Raw genomic sequence first — 12,599 nt, forward strand, 5'->3', positions numbered from 1 at the left:
CGCCCACCCCACCCCCAACTGTATGCACAGACCTGAAAAAAAAAAAAAAAGGCCATATATATGTACATAGCAAGAAAATGGCCACCTCCAAGCCGGGAAGAGAGCTCTCACAGGAAACAAAATTCTGAAAAAACTTTCATCTTAGATTAACAGCCTCCAGAACTGTGAGAAAATAAGTTTCTGTTGCTTAATCCAACAGCTTTGGAGCTAAGAAAACCCATAATAAAAACAAAAATCAATCAATAGAAACAGAACTAAAAATGACATATGTGATCTAATTATTCAAAAGGGACATTAAAACAGCTATTATAACTAATTTCATATGTTAATGATGACATAAAATATTAAACATGTTAAATAAAGACAAAGAACACATAAAAGAGACTCAAACAAAACTCCTGTAGCTGAAAAATGCATAGGATGGCATTAACAGCAAATAGAAATTGCAGAAACAAGATTAGTGAACTTCATAACATGACAATAGAAAGTATCCAAATGTAATGCAAGGGAAAGAAAAAAAGATTGTAAGACAGAACAGTACAACAGTCATCTATGTGATAACTTCAAGCAGACTAATGCATGTATAATTGGAGTACCTAAAGAGAACAAGGGTGTAATAAATAAAATATTTGAAGAATGAAGATCTAAATATTTTCAAATTTTATAAAACTATATCCACAGAATCAAGTAGCTCCAAGAACCATAGGCAAAAAAAAAAAAAAAAAAGAAAAGAAAATGACACTAAGGCCCGTCATAAGCAAATTGCTTAAAATCATGAAAAAAAGAAAATCTTAAAAGCAGCCATATATACAAAAGATATATTGTGTATAGAGGATAAAGGAAATTCAACAGATGATTATGTGTTATGCTTCTGAGAGATGCAAAAGTATAATTTCAACTGAGAGTCTATTAGTTGCAATTTTTTTATTTGTTTTAGGGTTTAAAGAAACTAAGGGAATTCTCAGCCAAGTATATCACTTTCTGGAAATATTAATTTATTCAGATTAATCCTCAGTTTTCTATTACTATTTCCAGGTAAGTGAACTATTAAAAGAAAAAAATATTTTTTTTTTCAAACAAAAAATGTAAAGATCTTATATAGGGCTTTAAAAATAGTATGGGAAAGAATGGCATATAAAAGAACAATATATTTGGATTATTATTACAAATTTTTACAAATAAGTTGATGTGTGTCTAACATTTTTCTAGAAAAGGTTTAATAAAATATGACCTCTTATTTTTAGCTCAAATTTTTATTCAATAGAACAAGACTTTTATACAAAATTATCAGACAAATTTTACACAGCTCAGAATTGAGGAAAACAAACTTTTAAATCTTGTAACAGTTGGTCTAAAAAGAAACCTATGTCCCCAAAAGAATGAGATCCCAAATTTTAAAATATTTCCTAATTTAAATGTTAATAATAGTTAAATGTTGTACTTCATACCTTGAAATGCTTCAAAGGTCTCAATTATATTCCTGCCTTTTAATTAAGTCCTTAAAATAAAGGAATAGAAATTTTAAATAAAGTACAATATACCTCATCTTAATAGAAAACTTGGGATTTTAAGGAGAAATTTTAAAAGCTTTGTTGGCATCCCATACATAAAAGTCAATGTTTTACTTCATTGAAAGGTCCTCCACATGATATTAAACGCTGAAGCATGTTGTTAGTTCCTTTCATGTTTCAATAACTCTCAGAGGGAGCTTTCCAACAGCCACTGTACTCTGCTAAACCAGCTGCTATAAACCGGAGGGCCAATAGAAAGTTTCTCACCCACTAGCTTTCTGGCCACAACTCACGATTTTCATTCTATCAGCAGCTGCATACCATGTCTCTGAGTTGAAAGCAATCCTAAAAATATTTCCAAAATGTCCCCTTGGAAGTTGATAAGAAATTCTATGAGCATGATCTAGTGGCTGCCCAGGTATCTACACCTCAGGATTCATCCACCACCTAAGTACCACATCTGATTCTGATTTCTCAGAGGGCCTTCTGAACTGCTTTACTTTCCACAAAGACAGCAAAGTAAAACAGTAACAAAATGCTAGTAGAACAAACAAAAATTCCTGGTTTCTCTCATATTTGCTTGGATGTTTAAGCAACTGGCACACTGTAAAATGTGTTTCATTCCTGCCTAGTCTGTTCCCAGTTCAAAAGAGGCCTCTCTTCCCCCACCTTTAAATCAATCAACTGGCCAAGAAAAACTGAAAATTTCTTAGATGCTCAGCTTCTTAGAGATGAAAGGTTATTTAGGATTTCTGTTACCATATTTGCTTTTGGCTAACATATGTCCCTTGTGGAGATTTTCAATCCTAAATAAATTACTGAAAACAGTCTTTTGGGAAGAAGACATGATACAAGAGAGTTCCAATTTTTTTTTCTCTCTCTCTAAATACATATACTTGAATAATTTCTCATCTAGATGAATTTCAGTTTTATTCCTACAAAAACATTTAGCTTGATGCATCATATCTGGTCTAAGTTTACTATATGGCTTCTCTTTACAACAAATGAATTTCTGCCAGGTTCTTCAATAATATCAGCCAATATATTCAAACACAAGATTTTATTTACTACTATGTAAACAAATCACGTGAATATCTGAGAAATACATTTTTCTGTCTATTTAAGTTATCTGAAATGAGTTTTATTTTTAAAATATTGTTAATTTTAACTCAAATTTAAGCTTAGACATAGCCAGCTGAGTTTGCCAGTGATTCACAAAGGAATGATGATTTCTTCAGACAACTCAGACCAAAAGATTTTCATTTAAGAATAACTTAAAATCAAGATATAGGACTTAAGTGAAATTGTTCTTTGCCAGAAAAAAACAAAAAAAACAAAAAACACCCAATTCTTCCACTTCTTCCTAATAAAAAGAAATGTAAGAATTTCCTATTCTTTCTTCTTGTTCTAAAATTTTCCCAAACAAAAGAAGTAAACTTTCCTCCAACAAATTTTGAGAAATGCCCGTGGCTAACAAACGACTTTTTAGGAAAGAGAATTTAGAAATGTGGACACCTATTTCATCAGCCAGCTGATAATAAATGATGTTACATCATTCAAAATTATTCACAAGAAAGGATATTAGTGAGATTAATGTAAATCAGATCTACCAGAAAACTAAGTGGACTTTTGACTTAGTCTTACTAACTACAGTAGAAATAAAGAATCTAGGATTACTCTAGAGCGTGTAATAATCATAGACTCAATAGCCACTATCATTTACCAATCATCTCTAAATGGCCAGGCACTCTGCTTGGTACTCAGCATATTGTTGTTTCATTCAGTCCTCTTAAGAGACTATATTCTACAGATTAGAAAATAGAGGGTCAGAGAAGATTAACTTGCCCAAGGACATATAGCTATAAATGTGTCCAAATTCCCTTTGTCACCATAGCTCCTGCTCTTTTAACTAGTTGATTTTCTTATCTATTTAATCATTCCACCAGGAGAGAGAGAAAGAGAGAGAGGGAAGAGGGTGGGAAGAGAGAAATATGGGTAGTTAGAAGAAATTCAAATTCCAAAGTTTTATATAAATTTTCAATACTAAATAAACCTGAATTTAAGCCATATTCTTTTTTCTTTTTTTAAGATTTTATTTATTTATTTTTAGAGAGAGGAAAAGGGAGGACAAAGAGAGGGAGAGAAACATCAATGTATGGTTGCCTCTTGCATGTCCCTAGCCAGGGACCTGGCCTACAACCCAGGCATGTGCCCTGACTGGGAATCAAACATATGACCCTTTGGTTCATAGGCCAGCACTCAACCACTGAGTCACACCAGCCAAGGCATACATTCTTTTTTTTTTCTTTTCTTTAGTATTTATTGATTTTAGAGAGACAAGAAGGGAGAGGGAGAGAGAAACATCAATGTGAGAAACATTGATTGGCTGTCTCCCTTATATGCACCAGGGACGGAACCCGCAACCCAGATATGTGCCCTGACCAAGAATCGAACCCCCAACCTTCTGGTGTATCAGACAATGCTCCAGCCCACTGAGTCACATTGGCCAAAGCTAAACCACAATCTTTAAAGGTCCTAATCTTTCAGTCCTCAATGATCATACAAAGAAAAAAAAAAAAAAAATGCAAGTGTTTCAACTTCATGTTGCTTTAGCTGGTAGCTATTAGGTAACACCAACACACACACACAAACACACTTGTGATGTTACCTACATTCAGTTGTGGCTTCTCCATTCACAGGGTCTCCTTCTCCACTGCTGTAAACTGCAAATACAGAAAGTTTGTACTTGGTCTCCGGCTGCAGATTTTCTATCACAGTATGAATTGCATCTTCAGGAAGACTTTTCTCTCCAGCCTCAACGTCATCATAAAGTGATTTCCATGAGACCCTGTAACCACGAACCATTCCCGGAGCAGATGTCCAATAAGCCCCAATGGATGTGTCAGTGATATCTTTAGTAATTAAATCCCGAGGTGAACCACGTTCTAGAATAGAAATTAAAGGGGGATCATTTTTAATAGCTACTCCATATGTAAAAAGTCCTTCATCCTGGTAGACATCCTAACTTGCTGGACTCAAACTCAGTTTGTCTAAAGTTGCTTTTCTCCTTTCTGAGCTGACTGTCCTGTTCTGCCAGTGAGACAGATTGATGGAATAAAACTTAAGAATTATATCTGATTCCTACCTATCACCATGGCTCCCATCTGTCCAGTCAGAGAATAAGGTCCTTCAGGACAAGGATGACATCCAAATATGGAGTATATGCCTAACAGAAAGTTTTCCAGAGAAAAACTGCATCTAAATTCCAAAACGTTACCGCATTTTAGTCCACCTTATAACTTAGCCCATCGTTTACAAAGATCTCTATTTCTTTACCATCATCTTTTCCTCTCTGATCCAACTTAAATAAGCTCAGTTCTAACGTATGATTTACAATAACTTCAACAATTTCATATCACTTACAAACCTTGATTCCAACAATCATTTTTTGATGGAAACTATTCACTAATGCAGTTAAAAAAGCAAAAGTGCAAATATTCAATACAGCTTCCCCTAATGAAACTAAAAACCACCAATTCTTCTGGAAAACCTAAAAGCATTAGTCACCAAAATAAAACACACCACTTGTTCTAGCTGATCAAAAATGTCTGCTACTAAATTTTGGTTCTTTCATTAAAAGAAAATACAACCCCAATGGAAAAATGTGGAAACCTCAACTTAATATGAGGCACAGATGTCTTCCAATAAAACCCTCACTTTCCATAATTTAAATGTAAGTTAAATATATGGGTCACTTTATATTGGCTACTTTTACTAGGGTTTATGCCACAGTATGACATAAATATAAAACTATCTGCTTCTACAGCATGCATTTTACCAATAATTGTATATTCCAGAAAATGATATCTAATGCTATTACAATAATTTTGAAGGCTATTATTTTACTTGAATCAAAGAATAAAAGTAAAGATATCAAAAATATACTTAAACAATTAAATTTCAACACAATAATTAAAGATAACAATGAATGAAAAAGAAATCTGGGTGAACAAAAACCTATCATATATGGTACATTTTTGAGGGGAAAAATAAACAAAACAGAAGCTGGGCAACCTACCAGACCCCAAGTGCAAATGGAAAATTCTAACTCCATTATAAATAACTTTAACAGCTGACAAGAATTTCATCTCCAGAGGGAAATTAGTTATGTATTCCACTGTAAGCAAGAATACTTATTTTCAAGAACATGTTCACTTTTTCCCCTCAGTACTTGAGGCTAATTTCATCTAAAGATCTTCTTTACCTTTATTTGCTACTTAAATGGCCATAAATTTTCATATTTTTCTCTACTTACAGGAATATAAACAAACTTTTTCTTTGGTTTGGTTTAGGTTCGTTTGTTTGTTTTTTAATCATTGATATCCCCACAACTGGGCTCTAAGTTTTACATGCGCAGCTCATGTTTGTAGATATAGAGCCTTTCTTCATATGTGTCTCTCCTCTTAAATTTCCTAAATTGCATTAGGAACAGCTATTGTAAAATAATTGTACTTAATCTTACTTTGAATTTAAATGAACTAAAAATTGTATTAATGACCTTTCAAAAATATATATATAAGACAAAGTTAGGTAGACTGTGGGGAATTATCTTCCGAATTAACACTGGAGTAATTTACAAACAATAATTTTAGCTTTTAGTCTTCCCAAAGATTGTGCTCCTCAGCCTATTTTCCCCCTACTTTCTAGAGCACTGAATTTGTGATATTTCCATGACAACAGACATCAACTTCACAAACACAGGCTAATGATTTCACTGTGAGAAAATAATAAAGAGGATTGTGTTTGAAGCAGAAATACATTCACAAAGACATTTCTGAGCTACAAACAAAAGGAGCCTAGATTACTAAACAAGAATTCCCATGGATTTTAATCAACCATTTTAACACTCTCAAGACCTGTAAAGCTAGAACAAAATACTAGTAAAATTACAATAAAGACTTTTTTGCAATGTTTAATTAGTGTCCTAAAAAGAATCTGTAAAATCACTTTTTAAAATACAAATAAAATAGTAACTGAAAGATATTCCTGAGTTCTAATTAATGGTTAACACCACTAAATCAAATGAATGCTAAATTCTCAATTACAGAAAAGATCCTCAAAAAAATTATAGTTTCTGCATGTGTCATATAAGGCATTATTTGCAGGCATGGGCATTGCAATATTCCATGTTAGTGACAAAGCAATATAGAATCAAAGGGAAGAAGAAAGACAACTCAATCCAATAGCCAAGATTGAAAAAACTAAACCACTTCAATGGGCCTCCTGTACGTCAGACAGTTTGATAAGAACACAGCTAAATATTAAGTTTATACTATTGTCAAACACATTGATAAAGTTATTTTCTGAAAAATACAGGAGGGTTGGGTATTCTTTGTTGCATGGCACCCAAGAATTTTGAGAATATGATATACTCATGACAGTGAAGTTTATCAGACTTACAACCCTTGAAGTTTTTTAAAATGGAATCTTGGCTCAACCAAATATTAGATTACAGAAAAAAGAAAGAAAAGAAAAACAGAAGTAATCAGATTGCACCCTATGACTTAATTGGCAGGCTGCCAAGTGGCCAAGCTGGTTTTGAAACTAGATGTGCAACCAGCTGAGCAGACCACCAGCCCTGGGGTCCTGGGGTCCTCAGGAGCAAAGTAACTGGACCAGATCTAATCAGATACACGGAATCTCCTGGAGAGCCAAAGACTAAGCCACGCCCAAGCCAATTAAACTGGGATATCTGGAGATATACCTAAGCACTGGTGCTTTCTAAATCTCCTCTAGTTCCTCTACTACTTTTTATTCTTATCTTCTTTCTTTTTCCTTCTTTCTGCTTCCCTTCTCTGAGGCCTATAGAGACACTTATTTGGAAGGTTTGCTTGATCAGTGTGGCAAGGAACTCTCACATTTGCTTTTACTCTACAATGAGACTCCTTCAAAATAAAGAAATGTGTGATGAAGGCAAACTGGTCAAACTCATTGGACACAGTGATGCCATGTACAACTGCTTGATGGTTCATTGTACGGGTCTCTGGCCATGCTCAACAAATCACCGTTTAGGTAGTGAAATAGGGTAAATGCTGACCCTCAGAGAATTAAGAAGGTGATTGAAGTTTCTCATCACATCCTTTTCATCCCAAACACATATGGGATGCTCACCACTCTCTCCTCCCCTCCAGCCTATCTCCAAAGGAAACAGCTCTCAATATACAGGGTGGCACAAAAGTAGTTTTACAGTGTGAGTACGTGAAACACAGTCTTTTTTTGTATAATTATTTATCAATTATTGTATTATTTCCCATACAAACATGTGTAAACCTACTTTTGCCCCACCCTATAAGCTTCTTATTCAAGAGTTGATCGCATTTTCATGTGAATGAAGTTCAATCCAACTATTACCCAGCAAGGTATTAAGTTTGGTTTAATATATTGAATGACAGGTTTTGTCCCCAGTTTAAGAAACTTCAGACATCAAAACTATGGGAAGAGTTATTTTGTCTTGGTTTCAATCGATTGGGTTTGGGATATAAGAGAAGAGAGGATTAAGAAAGGAAAGATGTCATAAGACAAGCCTGTAGCCTTTCTCCAGGAAAGATTACTGTTCCTCAAAAGGGAAAGGCATAGCAATGGTGGCTGTCAACAGAAATCAGCTCCAGTAGACTTTTTGCCACTTTGTCACTGCTTTTCCCCAAATCTGGATCAACATCTGTTCGAGCAAAGGCTCCCTCCCTCCCTGAGTTCCTCCTTTCCTTTTGCCCCAAGACTTACAAATGTTTATTTTATAATGTTTTGGTTTGTTCAAGCTTTTTACTGAAGTGATATTGTTTTCAATAATAAGTTTAACCTTATAATTCTAGACTATATGCCTGTGTTTTCTATATTACTTCTATCTCTAATAACAGAATTTCTGACAATCATTTCAAAGAAGTCATCTTCTACATTGATGGTATGCCTTCATCTTTATTCCTTTGATTTCCTCTTAATAGTTTTCCCTTCTACCCTATTCTCCCCAGCATAGTACCAGTATAGGAATAAAGAATAACAATGCCTTTCTATCATAAATTTAAACATACAAAATTCATCAGTTTTTGAAATTTTGATACTCAGCATTTCCACTTTGATTATAAAGTGTATTAACAGAAGTTCAAAAGGCATTTTTCTCATGCCTGCTTGCACGCATCTTCGTGCTTCTTCTGTGGGAAGTAATTTACACAGGTGCATTTCTCATGATTTGAACATCCACAGGGGTTGATTTCTACTTTTTTCCATATTTGAGGCCAAAGAACCAATGCCTGAGTTTAAGTAACTTTCCTATGTTTCCTCAGCCCTTTTCCATTTGCTTTCTGAAAAGCAAATCATCATCCAATTCAAATATAATTATAATACAAATTAGCCAATGATGATAACTGAAAAATTAATCATAATGAAATGAAACTGTATTTCATCTTATAGATTGTTCCAGCCAGCTTTCATTGACTTTCACATACCACTTTCAAAAATAGAAGTTAAATTGAAAATGTAATGTAAACCCTCTTCTAAATCAATTTGTCTTTTCCGTTAGAGCTTAACTCAAAAGTCATCCAACTTTCCATAGCAGAATACAGAAGACCTGCTTCTGGATAGTGTTCATGTGGAAACACATTTGATTTACAATCAATGATTAGAGCTACCATTCAAAAGGACAAAGTTCACTATTGATAAGTGAACTTTATTACTTTAAGTAACACATATTTCTTAAAAACCTTTTAACAATTAAATTGCCATTCAACCTCAAAGCCAGTGACATTTCTTCCACAATTGTGACTTCTCCAATTTGATTTCAATTTTTCTATGATGAGCCATTGATTTGCAGAAAAAAGAATATGGATAACTGTTTGGTGATTGTGCTAGTTCCCCGGAAAGATTAGAGTGGTTATACCCAGAATATATGATTTATTCAAGTTATGAGACAGCAGTAAATCTAGGAAAACAGAGGCCTTGTTTAATCTTTGTTGAAGAGGCCCCATGTTACTACCCAACATCATGCAGAGGAATTCCTTGATGTGCAAAAAACCTGACTGTAACAAAATGTCAGCTGAGTTAGCTTGGTGTGGTGTACAGGAAGCCATTCATGTCTGGGACACTGGCAGGTTGCTATGGCAACTGAAACAAAGGATATTCTGAAAAGTCATGTTTTCCACAGCCAGAAAACAACTCTAAAATTTTCATCTCTTTGTGGTAAAACTCTGAATTAAAATGGACATTATTCAGTTCAAGGTTTATAAGAACAGGTTTTCCTCTCTCTAAACACTACCAGTGACAAGTAAAAGTTCTACCAAACCTAAAGTGTATTTGCATCTAACAACAGTGTTTTAGTAAAAATATTAAATCTAATTTAACAACAACAAAGGAGGGAAAAAACAATGTCAATCAAAACTAACGATTTGCGCTCAGGTTCCTCTGAAGTTTGAATATGAAATAGTAATAAATTCTGCCTTTGTGATTCTACTTCATACAGTACTAGAGCCAGCCGTGGACTTCCCCAATGCCAATGCTAATAAATCTCTCTTCCAAGGACAGGGAAATTTTCTGATCATTGGCTGCATTACAAAAAAGCACTAGGGAACAGAGTCAAGTTAGGGATGGTTGTACAGCACACTAAATATTTGTTCAATTCTTTCTGAATTGAATAGAATGCCCTTCGGGCAAACTATAAAATTTTCAACCTTCAGAATGCTCTTGCCCGCTGATCCATGCCTCTCGATGAAAGAAACATTCCTTCAAGGTAGGCTCTTACCACCTCCTCTCCCAAGAGAAAAACAGATTAGAAAAACAGCAGCCCTCAGCAGCAGCGGCCTGGCTTTGTTTCTGGGCTTTCCATCCTCTGCATTTACCATCATGTCCTATTCTTGTATATGGTATGTGGACTTGGCTGAGTTACTACAATAAAATGAAATGGAATAACCAGGGACAAAAATCTTCTATTATTTTAATTTAGTCACAACTATGCTTTCACATACTTGTCAAGGTTACCACACATAATGCAATGGAATAAATATGTTAATAAAATCAGACCGGCAGCATTTAATGTAATCCTTCACCATGGTAAAGAGCATGGTGTAAACAAAAGAAAAAAATTATTTTGACAATTTAGTTATGAATTAACTATATTTTTAAAGAAAACTTGCAAACTATCTAGCTTGTCTCCTTCTCAGGAAATGAAAAAGAATAATTTTAAAATGTATTTTACTACTTGTGTATTTTCCTTAGAGATAATTTTTTATCAAATATGCGCCAGAGCACACACTGACATCTGCATACAAGTTGGTAGATCTTCTATACCACTTGTGCAAAGCTATATAATTATACTATTTAACTATATACTTAGCCTAGAAAAATCACAGCCCAGCAGATTTTGTTTGCTGTTAAAGTAAAATGTGTGTTTTGTTTTCAAAGTTTATTTATATATTAATCTTAGAAAAATGCTATAATTTTTAGAATCAAGAAGATTTTGGTTAAATGTGAATATATTTTTTAAAGGAAGAAAATGCAGAAGAATATCAGAAGGTTAAAAGTTTCACGCAAAAGAAAAATGATTACTATTTCCAAGATGGTTCTTATAAGAGAGATTTTCACAAATATAAATAATCTACAACTCTTCTGTAAAAAATAAAAGCTTAGAAGTTTATGCTTGTAAAAATCCTATGAATAATCTATGTTGAAAGCCTCTGGAAAGCACAGGAGAAAGGGAACTTTAGAAAGTCAAAAGAAAAGGACAAACATCTTAGAAATTCTGGATGTTGCTCCAGATGTAAAGATCACATGCTTTTATGATGTGGATTATGTCTCTGTAATTAAGGCAATTTCTATTTCTAACTCTTATTCTTTTCAAAACTTTAATATAGCCAATCAATATCTCTGGAATATGAAAGTATTAGATATCAGGTCAAAAGTTAATGTTATTTCTTTTTGATAAAATTATATATATAGTATTTTACAGCTCCCAGAGAGTTTCACTTACATTCTCCCATTTGACCTCCACAAGTCTGAAAGGAGGAGTAATAATGATCATTCATTCTTTATAGAAGGATAAACTGAGACTCAGAGGGGTTAAGGAATTATTTCAAGGTGTCACATGGCTCAGTAACCAAACCAGGACTCTTCTGGTAATCAGTATTCTACACACAAGTATTTAATATTTCCTTTACATTGTGTTCTAAAAATAAATTTCATGGGCTACTGAAATTAAAGTCTTTATCAGTAAAACAGAGAATTTTTATTAGAATATTTTATGTTTATTTGTTTTTAATTCTTGACTAAATCTTGAAGCTTTAACCAAAACTGCCTACTGTAGGCTTTGTCTCTGCTAATTAAAACATCTAAACCCTACAAACTCCTGGATCCATCAAATTTTTTTGCCAAATATCATTGTGATTTCACATCATAAAAGATACTTCAGATTTGTTTTCTTCCTATAACCATCTTTAAATAAGTCATTTAAAAGACAGTGATAGCAAGAAAGAAAGCTATGCCTGATTTTCTATTAAGGCCCCGAACTATGGTACTGGCTCACCATTGTAACCATCCACTGATATTTCTCTTAAACATTATATTTCATTCTCATTATGATTAACTTAAATTTATATTTTTCTCTCTCCTACATGACTTACTTTTTAGTTGTGGAAAGTTAACTCTAAGCTGTCGTTAAATTTCAAAAGATCCTAAAAGATGTGATGAAGCCTTCCAAAAATTTACTCTAGAGAACCAAGAAAAGAGCTCCAGTCTTGTTGATGGTTCTTACTGAGTACTATATTAGCTTTGAACTTCTAACACGCAACTAAATATTAGAGGACATTTGGAAAACAGACAAGCAGAAACTCAGATTTTCGATTTTCTCAAGCTATTATGCTTTCCCACATGGTGAATGTAAAGAGGCTGAGAGTCAGAAAAGGGTTCCTATCTGCTCCTGGGTGAGAGAAGCAGCTGTGTGACCTTGGACTAGCCAAACCCTCTTCTCCCATAGATGCTGCCTTCTTATGCTGAGTGTCACACAGCTTTCTCCACTTAACCAACCCTTGGCACTACAGACACATTTCT

The 12,599-nt window shown here is 33.9% G+C and overlaps 1 protein-coding gene across 1 annotated transcript in view; it reads right to left on the bottom strand.

The window, feature by feature from the left end:
- COL12A1 (collagen type XII alpha 1 chain) overlaps positions 1–12,599 on the bottom strand; it is a 118,239-nt gene that overhangs the window by 77,593 nt on the left and 28,047 nt on the right. Inside the window, exon 14 of the mRNA XM_090282670.1 lies at positions 4,184–4,456. Within this exon, the coding sequence (XP_090138796.1) occupies positions 4,184–4,456 (273 nt within the window). The remainder of the gene's footprint in view (positions 1–4,183; positions 4,457–12,599) is intronic.

Source organism: Furipterus horrens, unplaced genomic scaffold (assembly GCF_987537825.1).
Source record: "Furipterus horrens unplaced genomic scaffold, mFurHor1.1.pri manual_scaffold_6, whole genome shotgun sequence".
NCBI lineage: Eukaryota > Metazoa > Chordata > Mammalia > Chiroptera > Furipteridae > Furipterus > Furipterus horrens.